A 19,469-nucleotide genomic window follows, 5' to 3' on the forward strand; every position below is an offset into this window, starting at 1 on the left:
CTCATTCCTCCCACCCTCCTTTGAATTTTATACAACCATCGTCCCTTCCTTTCCTCCTCCCACTGCTTTTGCCATCTTGCTCTCATATCTTGCCTTACCATACTCCTTATCTCTGCTTGGCCAAAACTAACAGCCATGTCAACCACCCCATGTTTTACGGCCTCCCATATCTGCCTTTTCATTCGCCCATACTCCATAGTGCGCTGGAACCCATGAAAACACAACTGCAAGTCCCATCATGTGTATCCGGAAAAGTGACTCCTGAATTTCCGCCAAAACGTCTGCTCTACTGTCTGAGTGACTGTGCTGTAGACTGACCAATGATGAACTTGAATCTGAACAAATGACAGCATGTAATGGTCTCACGTCTTCCACCCACTGAACAGCTAATAATATTGTGATCATTTCCCCAGTGTATACAGAAAGCCCATCACTAATCCTTTTACCCATTTCCACCGAAAACTCTGGGACCACAACTGCAACACCGGTTTGACCGGTTGTGTTCTTTGAGGCGTCTGTATATATTTGAACATAACTATAATAGTGGTCAATGTAAGCCTGTACCGCATGAGAGTTCAAAGTAAATGCCTTATCCTCATTCTTCTTGTTCAACAATGTTAAGTCTACTGTAGCATCAGGAAGTAGCCATGGAGGTACTGCCGGTAACGGCACTCTGTGACTAATGTTTAACTGATCCAGATTAAATTCTGTTGCTTGTCTCCCCACAATCCATCCAAAGCTCTTCTTTTCCCTCCTTTCTTTCTCCCAGCAAGGTTTAAGTACTTCATGCGTTGGGTGATCCTGCCCGTGGCCCTGTAAATTAGCCCAATAATTAAGTATAAGCTGCTCCCTTCTCAGTCCTAATGGCATCTCTCCCATCTCCACCTGTAAAGCTGCTGTTGGAGTTGTTTTAAATGCACCTGTGCAAATTCGTAGTCCTGATACTGAATATGGTCTAACTTTTCCAGAGTTGTGTCTGCTGCTGAGTTATATGCTACACACCCATAATCCAACAGTGATCTGACCAACCCAGTGTATATGGCCCTCAAAGACTTCCTATCCGCTCCCCAGTCCCTCCCAACTAAACACCTCATTATATTCAACACTTTTTTACATTTGTCCACCACCTTCTGAATATGTGCAGCCCATGTTAACCTTTCATCAAACCACAATCCAAGAAACTTAAATTTACTCACCCTTTCTAATTCTTGATCATACAACTTAAGCTTGATGTCTTTACCAACTCTCTTCCTTGTAAAAAACATCACCTTAGTTTCATCAACCGAAAATTTAAAACCCCACTTATAAGACCACTCTTCGACTCTTCTAATTGTTCCCTGCAGTTTCTTCACAATATACTCTATATTTTTCCCTCTCTTCCATATTGCGCCATCATCAGCAAAAAGTGAAAATCCCACCCCTGCCTCTATATCATTAAACACATCATCTATCATCAAAGAAAATAACATAGGGCTCACTATGCTCCCTTGAGGTGTACCATTTTCTACCAAAAACCTTTCAGAGAAAACCTTCCCAATCCTCACTTGAATATGTCGCCCCTTTAAAAAATCCATTGTCCACCCGTACATCCTCCCCCTAATACCCAATTTACAGAGTTTAATTAGTAGGCCATCTCTCCACATCATATCATAGGCCTTTTCTATATCAAAAAACACCGCAACTACACTCTCGCTGTTTGTTTGTGCTTTTCGAACTTCATGTTCCAAACATAAAACTGGATCCATAGTATTCCTCCCTCTTCTAAACCCACTTTGATATTTAGAGATAAATCCTCTAGTTTCCAAATAGTATGTCAATCTTTCAGTTATCATACGCTCCATCACTTTACAAACATGCGATGTTAATGCTATAGGTCTAAAATTTCCTGGATTTGTGACATCCTTTCCAGGTTTCCGTATGGGTACCACCACAGCTTCCTTCCAGCTTTGCGGCAGTTTCCCACCCTCCCAAACTCTGTTATACAACCCTAACAAAAGATCTTTAGCTGACTCACTGAATTGGTTTAACATGGTATAGCATACCTGATCTTTTCCCGGTGCTGATCATTTAGATTTCTGTAAAAAGGATATTTAATGAATCATCTGTATCCCCTACCAGGTCCATTAAGCCTCTATTCTCTGCAATAGTCATGTCTCTTCCTCGTCGCCCTTCCTCACTAACATTGCCTGAACTGTGGACTTTAACAAAAGTTATTGCCAACACATTTGCTTTTTCCTCATCTGTTACTGCTATGATGTCTCCATCCCTCAGGATAAGAGGAGGCCTGCCTCAATTGCAGCTCTTTTATAGGCCAGGCTGAATTGAGAAGGCGTGGCCTTTAGAGTACTTAAAGGGAGCAGGAAATTGGGGGCCATTTTGAGAAGTTGCTGTCTGTATGTGCATGATGTTGGCAAGAGACAATAAAGCAATTACTTCAGTTAAGATAGAGTGAAGTCTGATGTTTCCCTCACCGCGCCTCTCTGCGTAACACCATGCACTGTATGGTTTTAGTTCTTTCTTCTTCTTTTTTTCTCCTTTGTGGTGTTTCCATGTTCATGTTTTGTTAGAAAAACAGACAAAGGAAGCGGCTTGCGTTGCTCAGCCTCTGCTAAATACAACTGGAGAGCAACAAGAAGTATAGCCAAACTGTTTTAGTCAAAGACACTGGAAGTATTAAGGTATAGCCTAACTGCACTTTATAGGCTTATGTATTACACTCCCCCAGTTACATATGCATTTTATTTATTGTATTTTTATTTTTAATGTGTATTGTGTCTCCCTGTTTTGATCCCACTTAGATGGGAATATGTTTTGTGAGCCTTAACTGTCTAATGGTAAATTAAATAGTTACCTTGTGTGGGAGTATATGCTTAAGTTTCCTTTATGCATATTTTTGAGCATTCAGTACCTTTGAGGTTTTTCTGAAGAGTATTTTGGACTTTTCATTGTTTTGAATTGTTGCAATAAAAACATATTTGCATAAAGCAAGTATATTTGTTCACTCCCATACTGTTAAGGGTATTAGAAACATGAAGAGTATGCTGTTAAAGTTTCTTTAGAACAGATTTAAAAAACAAGTCTGATTAATTTGCAATTAATCTTGAGTTAACTATTGATAAGTATGCGATTAATCGCGACTAAATATTTTAATTGACTGACAGCCCTGATAAAAACATAACATTTGTCCCAGTGTTGTGACTGACTTATCTGTCACCGGTGGCACCAGTGAAGTCTATTTATAAACGAGTTTCACACAAATGAGCTTCACTTGACGTGTAAGAAGTCTCAGCACAGCAGTCCCGAAAGGGACATCCTGAAAACAAAGAAGCTGATCAACAGCACAGTGAGTTCATGGAGGTAAGCTGTGAAGTTGTAGTTTACCTCATTGATGTTGGCGCAACTTATTTCCACGGTTTTTTCAAGTGAGATTGTAAACCTGACACCCTTCTTAACTCAAGGGGAGGTCCTCCTCCTTCCTGTTGTTTCAACTAATGGTTTACATACCGTCACCTGCTTTAACCCCGGAAACAGAGCAGTGCAAACACAGCAAACAGCTCCAGTTTTTCTTCTTCCCAGAAATGTTTATATAGGAAGATTGATCCTTTATATTTACACAGGAGAACAGCGAAAGAAGGTAAAATACAAGTAAGTTGGATTTATTTCATATTCGGATCTAATATTTCTTGAGCTCAGCGCTCACCGGTCACTGTGAGAACTTTTGTAGTGCGGGAATCAGACACCTGAAAAGTCTGCTCCCACACAGGGTTGTGACTCATTAAATAGTCCTTGACTTGGTAAATATCACATTTCCTTCACGGGACTCTGAGTTTTTCAACCACAATCCTTTACAACAATCGATCTTCTATAATCCTCCTAAATCCAAGATTACACAGGCTAAATAACTTTGCATAGTTCACCCTCAGGATCAGTCTACCATGTAATCCAGTGCATTTAGGAATTTAAAATTATGCTGTTATTAATGTAACACGGCGCATGTGTCACTTTGCACAAAAGGGCATCAAAAAAAGAAAAGAAGAAGAGCACGCAGACAATAACAGAGCTCTTTCCGTTGTCCATCTCTACAATTACACCGCCTGTGACAGCCTATAGAGCGCACATGAAATCCATAGGATTCATTTCTTTTAAGGAAGTCTGGGATAACCAATGAGCGCGCTATCCACGCCTCCTCCTCTCTCCGCCACAAAAATATTTGACGTGGCAAAAGGTCCGGACGTGACATAGCTGCTCATCATCTCTCCTCCCTCCTCTTCCATAGCTCGGTTACCTTCAATCATCTGCAGGTACTGGTCCCGGTGAAGAGCGAGTGCGGCTCCTCGATCTGAAGCAGGAGAAATGTGGCTGATCGTGTTGGCCAGTTTACTTCACTGCGCCTCGGCTTATGATGTGGATCTGAAGAAGCTGGAGGGGCTGGCAAGAGCGAGGGTGGAGGTAACATAAGGCTTTATTTTTTCATAATCCTCCCCATAAAGAAGAACACGGGAATAATCGTGTCAGGGCCAATTATCAGATTCGTTTAAACGTGTGAATGGGTGCCCTGCTTTTAAACATTTTTGGATTGGGCGCATGCGTGAGCAGGACAGATGTGTACTAAGCTGAATGGATGCCTCCGTGCCTGAATGGCCTGCGATCTAATGAAGAACACGGTCTCTAATTCACATTGTTACTATTTTAGTAACCCTAAAATCGTCATCACAAAGTGACTTGGTGGAAGCTTAAAAGGGGGGCACAGGGTGTGTAACAGGCGGTCCTACACAAAGACTGAAACTCTACACCTTTTTCTTTTGAGATCTGTGCAGTTTCCCCCAGGGTGTCACCCAGTCACCTACTTGCCAGCATCACTGAAGCAAATCATGATCTGTTGTTATTGTAGTGTTAGTCACGCCTTATACCTGAGGCTCAGATATCAGCAAAAATAGGTCGGGTAGCCTTCCCTGGAGCGTTCTTCAAAGTAAAAGCTTGCAAGTGATACCAGCACATAAATTATTTTTTTTCTGTATAAAGATGCATTACAGTTGCAGATGACGTGTGTTCAGTAATCATGTTTCCAGTTCTTGTAAAGCCCCATTTCTGAAACACGAGCTCTGCATGTAACTTTTTCTTGTTTCTTGTGTTGTTGTCTTTCCTCAGACGTGTGGTGGATGACAGCTGAACAGGCTCAGAGAGGCAAGTTGCCCTGTTATGTGAACAAAAGCAACAAAACACTGAGAGCCAGGGGTCAGAGGCAGGCTAAAGCCTTACTCCTGCCTAGAAGTTTTTTCTCTCTGAGGAACATTTTAGTTTAGAGTTTCACATAATCCCTGACAGATTTGCCACTGAAACCCAAACTGAGTGGAAAACACTAATCCAAACCTCTGTCTGCAGGTCAAAGCCTTTGTGATCCAGGATATTCCTCTTTAGTATCCTTTCACTGAAGTGCACTGTTACTCTTTAGAAATATCTGCTCATAAACTGCACGCTGTTTAATCCCTGAGCACCACCTCAGCCATAACCTGGTGATGAAGCACATTCCTGGCGCAGACCCTGAGCTTGTCCTCCTGAACCATTATTATGAAGAGCTGGACGTAAGTGTGTGTTGTGCCTTTCTTTTATTTTACTTTTGTAAATTGTATTTGTTGTTTACTTGCAGCAAATATGACACTCGTTTGTGCTGAATGTCAGAATCAGTTTAACAACTGAAATAAAGCATCTCACCACAAACCACCAACACTTGACATCATTACTCGAAGAGATTACAGCTGAAATGATGACAAACAGGCGTCCTGTGACCGCTGAGCAGGCTCTGAGCTTTTCCCGTCTTTTGGATTAAAATAACTTCAGAAGGAAACAAGAAATCTGCAGAGCACAGCTCATTCTACAGATATATCCCACTTTGATATGACAAGAATTTACTTCTAACATTTAAACTTGAACTAAATTATTACTTAACTGACTATTTAGTTACAAAAATGACAGCTTTTTTTTTTTCCAAATTTCCTCAAAGCCTGGTTGTGCTGTGATTCTTATTTTATTTTTTCCTCAACGGTGTTTCCTTACTCCGTCTGCAAGCCTTCAGGCGTTTTAATGAATATTATTTCCTCAGGCTCTTCAGCCACGTAGTCGGTTATAATAATCGTGCAACAAATCAGCAGATTGTCTTATTAATTTCATACAGTTAAAAGTAAGTAATCCTTCATATGTTAAGCCTTAAGTGTAACAAAATTCAATGGCTGTGAAATTATCTGGTCAAATATGACACGTTTTATTTTATGTGACAAAAAAACAGTGGCGCAGTGAACCATCTGCTGAGATATAAGACACCCAAATTAGACGTACTTGATAAAAAGATTGATAATGATACAGAACAGTTAGAATTTGCATAAAATACAAAAATTTTACTCCAGAAACAAAACCTTTGAACAGCTTGTAATGTTTTTGTGTAATTGGGAGTCACTAGTGTTGCCAAGAGCTTTTACTCATGAAGGTTACATCAATGTTTTTTAAAAATAGCTGCTACTGAACCACATGCTGTCAGTCACTTCATATTCATTCAGTTCTGTCATTTAATCAATTTATTTATTTTGCACTTCCCTAAAAGTAAAATGAGAAACACCAGTGACTTTAACTAAAAGCTTCAAATTATTAAATAAGAGAGGAATTCAGATAAACCACCACAGTTACACAAGTTCAGCTTTGTTGTGTCATGTTTAAAATATATGTGATAGTCATATTATGGCGTTTTAAATGGTAAAAAGCATATTTTTGGGGTCAAAATACAGCATTGAATCACTATATTTGACTGTGGGGATGAGCATTTTTGTGGTGGTCGAACTTATTTATCACTTAGCAAACAAAAAAAATTGTTGAACTGAATATTCGAGAAGATGTAATAGTTCGGATAATGTTTTATTTGAACATGGAAATAAATTGTAACCCTAAAGTGTTTTTCAAGTGTAATATTTTTGTAAATGCTGGGAGCATTTCAATGAAATGACTCGCAGATCACTTTGTTTGATCTGTGGCTTCTTTTAAATTTTAAAGTACTCATGATTTAATCAGATTTTTCTCCTTTTTACTTTCCCCGTTCTCAGGTGTTATTGTGTTTTTAACTTCAGCCATATCTTTTATATAGCCTTATTTTTTCTTAACTCCTGTATTTGTTGTGGTTAACAGCCTTTATCGCATTTTTTTTTTGCACCTGTTGTTCCTTCCTGTGACGTCTTGTATGTTTGCATTGTTAATCAGCCTCCACTGGAAAGCTCTTTGGGCCAGTTCCCATGCTTTTAAATGGGTTGTATAAATACAAACGTCTGTTATGACATTAAGAAGAGCAGCACATTGGCCAGAAAACTGTAACAAGGATCCAAAAGAAATGTAAAATGTTTCAGAGCTTTGTAGTTTCATCATCACGAGTGATCTTTTCACACGACACATAATTCATTTGTGCAGGTTTAATGTTTTTTCAGGTTTCTTTAAACCCATCAATGTTCAGCTTAGCTTTACTGCACTATTAATATATCGCAGATCAGTGTCTTTTGTTTAGCTCACAGTTTAATGGTCCTTTTATAACAAGTGCATTTCCTCCGCAGCGCGTCGCCCTGTCTGACATGACCCGCTCTGAGATAAATGAGCTGCTGGGGAAACTGGGTTTCTACAAGAAGGCTCAGGCCGAGGCCGAGGTGCCAGAGGAGTTCCGCTTCTCTCCTGCCAAAGACAGCCCGTTCAAAAATGAGCCTGCCTACCAGCCTTCTGCTTCATCTATAGCCACAGAGAGTGGCTCCTCAGAGCCCAGCACAGAAGTCAAACACACTGACCTGTAAGAGTAGACATCAGCAGTAACAGTACCCCTCTAGCTCCCTTAGCTGCTCCACGACCAGCTGATTATCACAGGTGACAGAAATGTTTGTAATTTTAGAGCCTAGCAGATTACAGATGAGCCCGTCAGCAGGCCTTTGTAGACGCTCCACAGTCTGAATTTGCACCTTTTTTTTATGCCACTGTCCATTGTGTTGTCATCTGTCGTAATGATCTTTGCCTCGTTTGAGCTCTTTTGTGTGTCTGTGATTGCCTCTGACCTACTGTGAAACTAAATGAAGCCTCAGGCTGAAAATCGTCTGACTGGCCTGGGGTTGATGCTGCGTGTTCTGGTGGGTTGGGCTGATGTGCACAAAAAGACTCAAGTGCATGGAAAGTAAACCATTTTTAAAAAGAAGTGTGCTCTGGCTCTTGTTGTGCTGAGTGTTTGTGTGCAGATATCCCACGCTGCCGGGACCATGGATAGTCTTCAAAGCAATAATCCCACAAACACACGTTTGTTTCTCAAATTGGTTTATTTCACATTTAACTGTGGTGCACAGAAAAATGAAATAATGTGTTTTAGCTCTCATATATATATATACACACATACACACATACAATACTCCACTGCTTCATGAAAGTTTTTTTTTTGTCAGCAGCAGATAGTTCTCAAATAATCTCTCAAATCTAAGAAATAAGCTTCTTTTAAATCAACTCTGAAACCAAATTTTCTTCTCGTAGAAACCCAAATTTTTTTACAAGTGAAATAAAATATTCATTTAAAATTATTTTTTGTCCCGTTTTCTCTTAGCTACATTTAGTTAAATATACAGTTGGCTGGTTATCAGTCATGAATCCTCATGTTTGTACTGAAAGCCGGCTTTCACACAAGAAAATATAACATTGTGGCATCTTAAGCTTATCGACAAAACCTTTTAAAAGCACGATGTACACACCAGCGTTAACCGTATTAAAAACTACTCAAGCATAAATAAGGAGCCCTCTAACAGAGCTGTGTGAGAATGTGTGTGGCAGGGCAATGCAGCGGTGGTGGGAGGTGTGTGTGTGCTGTCCACCAAACAGCCAGTAATGACACAAATCAGCTGAATGACTTCTTTGTACCGAAATACAAAAAAATCCAAACCTCAGTTTAACAGCTAGCATCTTTCATCCATACTTATATGATGGTGATGATGATGATGGTGGTGGTGTGGTCATACAGGATGGATCAAATGTCCAGTAAATGTCCTCAGTAGCTGTTTGGACTTCAGAAAAGTGAGATTACAGCAACGATGTTGAATCCATTTGAATAACAAAGGCAGAAAATCCCTGTGCTCATGTAATAAGAATCCTTATACTCATCAATTACATCAAAATGAAAATAACTTAATTAAAACACTTCAAGCAACATGAGTTTGGTTAAAAAAAAAAAAGTAAAAGTACCAAAATTGAATAGAAATAATAAGTTTTTTCTTTTTCAGTGAGATTACTGAGAGAAGTGCAAACACATTACAGTACTTACAAAAGTGTAGCAGAGAAAAACGCATGTACAAATACTGCAAAAAACTGCAAATACTAGAAAACTATTTTTCTTTTTTCCCTCTTGAGCCGTTTCTCAGTACAACAGCAATGTGATCAAACTACTGCCTGTTGAATATTACTTGGAGTTTTTTTTTTTTTTAAAACAAAGGGGTCTTTTTAAGAATCATGCTGCTGCTGACCTCTTACTGGAGAACGGTAGACTTTTGTGTCGACAGTGTGTGTGTGTCCAGAATAAGCAACACACATTATCACTGCCGGAAGACATTTTAAGCTGATTTTAACTGATACATACACACGCACACACGCTTACAATCCCCAAGCCGACCATCAGAGATGTGCAACTGTTTGACCTAGCCTGCTGTCAGAGTGGAGGCCATCATCAGGTGAAGGTTGGGGTGGGGGGTGGGGGGGGTGGGAGCCCAAAAACAGGTCAGAGGTCACAGGGCCGACCCATGGACATCTCATATCTGCGCAGGTGGTTGACCAGAGACTGCACGTAGGTGAAGACGCATTTGGAGTCTGGTTTGTTACCCATGATCATCATGTCTTCCACCTCCAGCAAAGGCATGCAGTTGGCGTGGGTCCTGAGGAACAGGCGTACAGGACAGCGTGCATGAGAAAGCAGAACAGACAGAAGACCAGCTGGGAAGGAGAAATCATCATGTTCACTACAAGTTTTTTTTTCTTTTTCAAATAGATGATTCTTAAATGGCCATGGAGGAGGTCTTTAACAGTAGAAACTTTGCTGCTCTTCACATTTTCCAAAGCTGTTTAGTGTGCTAGAGTCTTTGGCACATTTGCTCTAAACCATTATGGACCCTTTAAAAGCTCTGTATAAATAAACTTGGGTAATGTTGGGCATTTCAATAAACAGTTTTAAGAACTGAGACCTCCAGTGTGAGCTATGCAGAGTGTAACCACAAGGTGGCAACATCTCCTCACACTCTAACCCCCCTGAGAAATCCCACAAAGAGAAAAAGCACCTAAAAACAGCAGATGGGCCGATGAGATAATAAACGTCAACAACGTAACATTTTTTCAGTAATTTCAGGAACTGTGGACATAAATCATTCTGCACTTTATTTCTATTAGAGTATCTTTGCAAGGCTTGACAAGCCAAGTGCATAAACACCTGTAACCTTACACTTGATAAAAACTTGGTGCACAAAGCAGGCTTCATCCTTCTCTGTTTTTTTACCTTAACTCTGTTTGAAACGTTGTGATCTGGCAGTTCCTTTTAAAGCACTGATCTGCAGATGGTCCTGGCCCTCTGCCTGAGCCATAGTCTCAGAATACAGATACACACATGCTATCACACACACACACACACCATGTTTGGTACTTTGGAGCTTCAGATTAACATGAAGCATCAAATATCCAAAAGAAGCCAATAAAGGAGTTTTTCTGTGTTTTACATTTTAAGTCTGTCGGGAACCACAGAGTGTGTGCGGTTCCCTCACAAGCTCGTCCCCTCTCTCACCATAGGCTCAGTTTTAGCTGGGGTGCAACTCTAGGAGGAATTTTTGGTTTTAACCAGGCCCTTCGTCACCAGACCCCTGTAGAACTCCTGCAGGTACGTGTACACACACTTCCAATCTGGCTCACGCATCTTCACCATGTCGTCCACATCCAGCAGCTGGGGACAGTCCACTAGTTTCCTGCGCCCCCGGCCAGCGGGGGAAGGGGGTAGAGGAAGGGAATAGGGAGAGGAAGGAAAGGACCCAAAAAGACAGAAACAACGTGGAGAGAACAGGAAACACAACAGGCAAAGGACAGATAAAAAGACACAGAAGGAACGGGACGGAGAGAGTAGACAAAGAGATGGAGAGTGTGGGAAAATGAGGAAATAGGAGTGGGAAAAAAAACAGAAAGCAGTGAGCAGCCAGTGAAAAACAAAAACAGAAGGAGTGAGAAAGAACACAAAGAAAAAACAATCACATTACATTCTGTGTTCACAAATATATCCATGAGCTGACATGCTTCATGAACATCTCAGTACATACATACAGTGCGTGACAAAAACACGTACGCACACACACAAAGGCAAAACAAAATGTCAAATGAGCGCCAGGCGATGCTCATTTAGCCTTTTTGTTTGCTGTTGTTTTTTTCTGTGCACTGAGACGAGGATGTTTTTGTTGTTGTTGTTTTTTTTTAACCATAATCAATGTGAAATACGAGACACGATGAAAAAAAAAACAACGTGGATTCTGCAAAAAACACACACAAAAAAAAACAAAGTTACAACGACAGAGTGACTAACAAAAACAACCACACTGGTGCACAGTATAGTGTGTGTTTGAGTGCGTATCAAGAATCCAGATAGTAAACATAAACTATTGGCGGGGATTTGGAGTGCCCGGGGAGGTGAGTGATAGTGCAACACAAAGGTGAGAAGATCTGGGGGAGTGGGTGGGGCTGTGGCTGAGTGACAGCACAGTGCTGAGTACGATTCACTACTTGAGATATCTCAGCGTTACATTATCCTGGTAGGAGCATGTGAAGATGCACACACAGCTGGGTGGGGGTACCAAAAGTGAAGACTGGTGGCATAAAAGAGGAATTTGAAAAAGAAAAGAACAAGGAGAGGAAAGAGTTTTAGACTAAAATAGAGGGACATGACTCAAGGCACAGAGGCGAGCTTAGAAGTTTTGTTTTTGTTTTTTTTTAACCTGTTTGCTGTTTGGAGTGGGATTGCCCGTGGGGATCTGGTTTGGAGGAGATTGGGGTGTCAGAGCGGTTACTCATAGAAGAGGGAAGAGTGGAGGTTTAGAGGCAGAGGTATTAGAGTAGTAATGGGCTCAGTCATGAGTGGGGTTTTGATAAACCTGGGAGAAAGGGGGAAAGCAGGACATCGGTCGAGAAGTTTTCCCATACCGCTGGTCTGCAAATGCCGGCATACAGCGACACAGAATAAAGGGGAGCGGGGCAGCGAATCAAACTGGCTCATCACTTCTACACCTATAGGCCTAACACAGTAGTTCTTCCATTGGTTTCCTACAGTCACTGCAAATGTTAGGAAGAACCTGTCTTCAGCGTGTACTCACTCTGCAGCGCTAAAGGCCACCTCAAAGTTTTGCCTGCGGTTGCTCGGGCTCAGGGAGTTGTAGTCAAAGGCTTCGGGGAAGAAATTGTGCACCAGGGCACAGAACGCCATGCCGTTGCTCCAGCTGGATGAAAAATTCTGAATATCCACATGCTGACGAAAGAAAAGAAACAAAAGAGATACGCAGACGGGGATGGATAAGCAGTGGAAACTTTCCCAAAGTATCATCTCAGCTCAGGTTCAAGATTAAAAATGAGCACTTAGCGTGGAGGATCGCTGGCTCACCTCATATGAGCGGGTCTTGGCACGACACCAGTCGAGGAGCATCTGCTTGATGGAGTTTGCATTGGGTACGCCAAAGCTGGTGGAACGCTGGACTTTGTTTACCTTGGCCACCGCCTGATTTCCAGGGCTAAAAGAAAAGTCAGTTTTGTGTTAATATTTACATGCCTCCATCTGCTCCTTTTCTTTCTTTGGTAGCACTACCTTTCTGTTTATTCTTACCTGCCTCCCTCCTTCTCCAGCTTCTCTATCATGGCTTTGCGGGCCTGCATGGCCGATGTCTTCGGCAGCGTCTGAGCCCTCATCAGCTCCTTGCGCCTCTCCGCCTGCCTTCGCTCGATGGCGGCCAACCCGCCGCTGCCGCTTCGCGACGACGCGTCGTCCTCGCGGTCGAACACACTGAGCGCAGGAGGTTAATTTGAGAGAGTGCACAGATATTTAAATCTGCTGTAGTTAACAGTACAAATGCCTCGTGACCAACCTTCCTATTTTTTTGCTCGTGTTAGTGGAGGTGGAAGAGGTGAAGCTGAATGATTTTGACTGGACTGTCCCTCCTAGAACGACAATCACACGGACACATTAATGAGAAGATTAAGAAAAAAAATGCAATGCACTCGAGTGAATGTGTTTTTGTAAATCCAGCAAGCAAAACTCACTGTCTGTTTTCTGCACATAACTGGACTCGACAATAGTACTGCGTGTTGATTTGCTCCCATCATCTGAAAACACACAAAAACTTTTTAAAATTGACCATCTCTGTCTTTATAATCAATTTTTTTTGATGCAACACAATTTTACTCTTTTTACTTTCAAGCTAATGTCTTTGTTTTGAATGTTTATAGATTGTTTTGGTTTTACTTCAGTCAAATGCTGGTTTAAGAAAGATTAGAGACTACCAGACTGAGCAAAGCGGTTCGTTTTGGTGATTTGGCCGACGGCTGACCCATCTGCCGACTTCTCCACTTTGCTCGTGACCACCTCTCCCGCTCCGACCCCGGCACGACCTTTCTGCACCCGGTCTTCTCTCTGCTGCCGGAGCTCCTGCAGGCGGGTTTCGCGCTCCTTTTCTCTCTGGTCTGGAGGAGAGGAGAGGAGACGGGAATGGTAGAGAGATGATGTCAGTGGAAAAAGAGGAGGAGGAGAAGGAGGACAAGAGGTCCTAAATAAGCTGACAGCACCTCATCTGACTGCCACAAAGTTGGATTAAGTGAGGCCTTCCAGATTTGAGGCAATATGTTTGAGAATTCTTTCCACGGGACTGTGAGGGTTTCTGAGCACACAAACACCCACAGGTGGGAGTCTTAACAGGCAAGCCAAAGCTGTCAAATAAGATGTTCTGCGCAAACACCACAGACCACAGAGAGCAAATACACACCGCGATGTCGAAAACGCTGGTACCTGCACTGATGGCTGTAGTTTTTCTCAGAAAACACACATGCATTTACACATACTGCACAGTATTAATGATTTACTAACTTAAATTGTGTCTAATATCTAGATCACCGAGGCCCTCTTGCATGCTCATTTCCACCGAATCCACTGACGCATCCACTCTAAATCTGAGCTCACCATTAGCAGGTGCCTAATGAAACCATGTGGTGAGTGCCCGCAGAAAAACAGATCTTAACTGTTGTAGGGTGAGTGTTTAACACATTAAAAAAGCCAAAAACAAAACACAAGATGCATGCAAGATACCAAAAAATGTCATAATATCCTCCATCACAAACCACATCTAAGATTGTTGTGGTCTCACAATGACAGGGTGTGTGCACACAAAAAGGCAAACACAGGCAAGTATAAATTGTTATTGCACACTGCACACCACCTGTCCTACCCATTTCCTCTTGAGTACATCCCAGCATGGCCTCTGAGGGCAGAATTAAAGGCAATTACGTGTCAAGATAAGGTATAAACAATAACAAAAAAGTAGATGAAAATTAGAAATCATCAGGCCTGACTGCTTTTAAATATCTAAAAAGAAAGCCGTAATGCAGTTTGGAGTAACAGTAAGATGCATGATGTTACCTCTCTTTCTTTTACGGAGGTCTCTCATGGCTGCGCGGATCATCTTCCTCTCCTCAAAGTCTTTTGACTCATCGAGCTGTGAAAGAGGGGATGGAAACATGAGGGGTCGTTCTATGCAAATTTGCCCAATTGGTACTTTCTATGATACAGATCTGCACACACACAATGCAGAGCTGTGACAAGGTTTAGTGTCAATGCACAAACTTTCCACATGCCTGAATCAAAACACCACTTTTATCGAAATAATAACTTAAATCATTGAGAATTATGGCTCCGGCGTGACGTACCATTTTGTCGAGGAGCTCTTCATCCTCGATCGCAGCCAGCTTTTCAGCCGTTAGTTTCCCGGAGAATTCAGCAGGTTTGGTCTGAGCGCCAGAGCCATTGGGAATGACTGGGACGTGACGCTGGACAGACGAGACAGCTGAAAACACTGGCTCAGAAGCGACGACGGGCCCCGTCTCCATCTGCGCGCAAAACGAACACAGTAACACAACACAGAGCGTGAACGGGAGCACATTTATTATCATAGACTCCAAAGAAAACCGTGACCTTAGTTGGAAATCAGCGAGCTACTGGAAGGACACTTCTTAAACCAGAGCCAGAACCAAAATGAAGGAGGGTAAAAAAGAAAACTTATTTGAAAGTGGCTGACATTTAAGATGTAATCAGAACAAGCAGAGGGCTGCTCTAACACATCGCAGGGACAGTACATCTGACACTTCCTGTCCAGTAATAACTTCCTTGTCTCTAGACCAGCTCCAGCGGGATGATCTGCGAGGGAGTGACAATAAGCACACGAGGCTAAAAGAAACCCTGCCAAGTTACTGTTCACTAGTTTATGGAGTGCTGCTGACACATGGATTTTTCTTAATCATACAACACTGCTGCCAACCCCAGAGTTTATGTGACAGATGCAATACTTTACTCTCACTGTAAAATAGGGACAACGCATTACTATATAAAAAAGTCCAGAGGAAAAATATCTCCTAAGGGCTGAGGAGCAGAGCTGAGGAACGTGGGAATGTGTTGCATTATTGAGAGTTACCATGAATCCTATAGAAAATTCCTTTTACATGTTCATATGGTGCCGAATGCCTGTGGCAGACTATATGTTCTAGCTGTGGCCTCAATGCTTTTGCTGTAAACGACTCTGGGTCCAGATATAGCTCAGGCAGCTGGTCCCATCTGTATCCACAGCCGCCGAGTCCTGCCCACTGAAGTCCCCCAGCCAAACCAGGTCTCAGCAGGGAGGGACAATGCCCAGCTCAGCCACAGAACTGGGTGATCAAAGGTGGTCCCTGGTTTTCAACTCTTTTCTGGACACAGAGTTCTGACCCATGGGACAGGCTGGACTGAGAGGCCCGCGACCGATGAAGAATGTTCTGGGAGGCAATGCAGCCAGACAAGGTCTCTGAGTCAGGCCACAGGGGGAATGCACACGGGGTGAGAAGCTCCCCGATAACCTTTGTGGTCGAGTCATGTATAACTAAGCCTAAGTGTACCTATAAACATCCAAGTCATTGTGGAATTTTAAAAAAGCCTGTTTTGATAGTTTTTTTTTTTTTTGTGATGGGAGACTGCTTTGACCAGTTCCAGGTGAAAAAGTATAAATAGAAAAAATGGCAAAACAAGCTGAAACTGGGCAAAGACATACAGAAACACGATCAGATAAGATCACCCCTCATTATCACATCGGTCTGCTGAAAGGATTACCACTTAATGGAAACCAGTCACCTTGACTTAAAGTAGTTGATTGGCGGTCCCAGCTGCCTCCACAAGATTAGACTCTGCATGGTTCAATAACTGAATCTCATGCTGCAAGTGTACAATATCCCTGCAAATGTTACAAGTGCACACACAGAGGGTATGTTACACAGTAGCAAAAGCAAACAAGCCTCAAGATGAGGACCACATCTAATCAGAGCCTTTCAGTCTTTTCTAACCTGACGTCTTGATACTAGGCTCTTTTCTGAAAAACATGAATGTACATGCCACGCGCTGTGCCACATGAGTTAAAAACGCCTTCAGTGGCTTTGCGGGACCTGCTTTCCTTCCCTGCATTTTCTTTCTAACTTGAGATTGCAACTTTATAAATGAAAAGGGAAAAAAAAGCCGAAGAAAGACTTCAAACGTTCAATTCTATCTTCATGTGCCTGCCAAAGTGAGCACGGCACACAATCTGCAGATGGCAAACTAAAAGGCTGCTGCTAAATGTAATCATCCTTCCCTCGGCCGGGAAGTGCATCCACTCAACAGAACACTTGCAGGCATCCATGAATGCGAACCGGGACACAATTAGAGACGCATGGTGTTACAGCACAGGAATACCTCTGTGACAGACTGCGGTGGAGTCCTTCACATAAACACAATCTGTCAGAACTCTGTGGCAGCTGAGACGGGCAGCTGAGACGGTCAGCTGAGACGGTCAAGCTTACTGAGAGATTTGAAAGAGGTGACCAGAGAGAGTATGTGGTTTGAACACGGGATCGCTGCTGCAGCACATAAAATTAATGGTCTGCTGATCCGCAGGTATTGGCAACACTGGCACAAAAACGACAGTCCCATTCTTCAAGTGGCTTATCTGAATTAAAGGGATCATGATCAGAATCATTAACAGAGCAGTACCGTGCTGTTGCAGAGAGAAATGTTTGCCATCAGAGAGGGAGCAGAGAGGGAGCGGCACGTAGCAAAGGTTGGCGGGTGAGGGGCTGGTGAAGGTGCGTTTGTCCTGGGAGACAGAAAGACTGAGTGCTGGATGGGCGTTAGAGGCTCCTGGGGTACACTTAACTGACTATGCAGGAGACGGTGTGCTTGGGTTTCCTGAAGTGCACTGGAAAGAGAGTGTTGGGGAGTGCAGCTGGAAGCATCCTGGAGTTTTTCAGACCCAGTCTCCTGCATGCAGGATGGAGCACCACCGGATGAAGTTTTGCTTTTATTAGAAATTAAACTGGAGCAGTCTTTGCTGTAAAGTTCATGCATTGATGGATCAGGTAGCCCCATCACCTGACACAGGGCCTCAACTTGCCTCATCAGCCTTTCCTGCTGAATCCTCAGTCTCAGGTTCTCCTCCTGCAACCTGGAAATTGTCTCAGCCAGAGGAGCCACCTCAGCCGCAGCCTCATCCAGCCGGGCATCCACTCGCTTCCCAAAGGCTTGCAGGTCACTGTGGATCTCCCCCACGGCACAGCGCAATGTTGCCTCAAATTTCTTCACACCAAATTGCTCCTCTTCATCCTCAGCTTCATCCTGAGCAAGCAGGTCCCCAATTACTTCTTCGAGGCCAGACTCAGCACAAGCACTGTCTGGGCTTCCCAAAGCCTCAGGAGACTGAGAGGCTGGGAGGAAGTCCAGGTTCACTCCAGGCATGGCCAGACAAAATTTAACTCACACTGGCCAATGTCCTCTTTGCTGAAATACACACAAGTTTCCAAAACGTTTATCCTGAGGTGTCAGATCAGGGCTGTGTCCTATGCCTCAGTGAGAATAGAAGTGTCCTCTCAGAAAACAATGCATGACCTTTATACCCCCAGCAAATCCCCCCTGCAACCAATGAGTATGCAGGAAATCCCGTTTCACAGGCAGCCCACACCTACTTATTTCTAGGTGCCCTGGGCGTGTATATTTATCTCCTGCCCCGCTGTTATTCCACTGAGCTGGTTAGATCTGGGGCACTGGGGGAGGCCAGAGGGGGAATTGTAGTGACCACAAGTCAGGAAACTCACACCTCCCAGTTCAACTTTCCTTTTATCTAAAGCACGTCCTTCACACCTCCACTGGCAGGCAGCAGGCATTTAGATGTGGCTCTAGGCCTGGGCTGAGGTGAAAAGGTTGCACACTGGTTGTACACCTCCTTTACTAAACGCTTTCTAACAAAATACAACCTGATTCATCAGCTCAGCCATTTTGCATGATTACCATTCAAGATATAGCTCCAGATTTGGGAAGAGGGCGAAGAATTTAGGTCCATGAGAAAACAAGACATGCTGTGGATATGAAGTAAAGCCCTGTTTTCAGAGCTCTGGGCAAGGATGTTAGGAAGGACAGCAATTCAAAAATTTCGTTCAAGGGTAAAGTCAAATCAGCTAGTGCTGATGTCAAGTACTTCTGTGTTAAATTAAAACTTCTTAAGATGAAGTTACTCAAAGACGTTTTGCTGCACCACAGTACAGAAATCAAATAGTACTGTGCATACTGCATCTATGAACACAGTGTGAACAGAAGCATTTCATGATAAATATGTGATCATTGATGACAAACATAAAAACGGAAAGTAAAGTGCATCGATCTAGGATTAAATGAGGACTGGAACTGGGGAGAAATTTGACAAAGTGCAACAGTCTCTGGAATTTAAAGATAAGCAAATGAGAATGACGTGGGCTCGAAGAGTGAATACAAATGCTTAGCAGCAGCAGGAACAATAGCCCAACCCATGGAGGACATCGCTCTACTCTATTAATTAAGTACATCCCCAGCCTTTACCCTCCGGTCTGTCAACCAAGCTTAAATCTGTGACACACATGAACCGGTTGTGTACCCAGCATGTGTCATGGATCGGCAGCATGCTAACAATAGAGTTTTCATCCCTCTGTGTGACAGCGAGACAATCTGCCACTGACTTTGAGCCTAGACGTCCACGTTCATGCGGCAGCACCACCAGCGTGACCGAGAGCTTTGAAATAATCTCTGCGACTTTTGGAAAGGCCAACTGTCCTGTCATCGCCATGGTTATAAAGCTAAGGCATCATTTGTACTTGTGTTCAAGGCCTGGACAGACAGC

At 42.9% G+C, this 19,469-nt stretch overlaps 2 protein-coding genes across 3 annotated transcripts in view; one reads left to right on the plus strand and one right to left on the minus strand.

The window, feature by feature from the left end:
- Positions 1-3,541: 3,541 nt before the first annotated feature.
- selenom (selenoprotein M) lies at positions 3,542-8,209 on the plus strand. Its single transcript, XM_084945530.1, has 6 exons — positions 3,542-3,645; positions 4,277-4,449; positions 5,149-5,184; positions 5,383-5,417; positions 5,504-5,582; positions 7,587-8,209. The coding sequence occupies exons 2-6, from the start codon at positions 4,354-4,356 to the stop codon at positions 7,815-7,817; spliced, it is 477 nt and encodes a 158-aa protein (XP_084801656.1). The 5' UTR covers positions 3,542-3,645; positions 4,277-4,353; the 3' UTR covers positions 7,818-8,209.
- A 99-nt stretch (positions 8,210-8,308) lies between these two features.
- Positions 8,309-19,469, minus strand: part of smtnb (smoothelin b) — a 50,332-nt gene continuing 39,171 nt past the window's right edge. Inside the window, exons 12-21 of one of the 2 annotated variants that reach the window (XM_084945528.1) lie at positions 14,977-15,156; positions 14,690-14,765; positions 14,499-14,531; positions 13,561-13,740; positions 13,321-13,383; positions 13,146-13,218; positions 12,887-13,063; positions 12,668-12,794; positions 12,384-12,535; positions 8,309-9,920 (exon numbers count right to left, since the gene is read on the minus strand). In XM_084945528.1, coding sequence (XP_084801654.1) covers positions 9,767-9,920; positions 12,384-12,535; positions 12,668-12,794; positions 12,887-13,063; positions 13,146-13,218; positions 13,321-13,383; positions 13,561-13,740; positions 14,499-14,531; positions 14,690-14,765; positions 14,977-15,156 — 1,215 coding nt within the window. In that variant the 3' untranslated portion in view covers positions 8,309-9,766. Of the gene's footprint in view, positions 10,995-12,383; positions 12,536-12,667; positions 12,795-12,886; positions 13,064-13,145; positions 13,219-13,320; positions 13,384-13,560; positions 13,741-14,498; positions 14,532-14,689; positions 14,766-14,976; positions 15,157-19,469 lie in introns of both variants that reach the window. The other variant, XM_084945529.1, reaches the window with a different exon arrangement.

Source organism: Perissodus microlepis, chromosome 12 (genome assembly GCF_051167445.1).
Source record: "Perissodus microlepis isolate ML-2025 ecotype Zambia chromosome 12, ASM5116744v1, whole genome shotgun sequence".
Lineage (NCBI taxonomy): Eukaryota > Metazoa > Chordata > Actinopteri > Cichliformes > Cichlidae > Perissodus > Perissodus microlepis.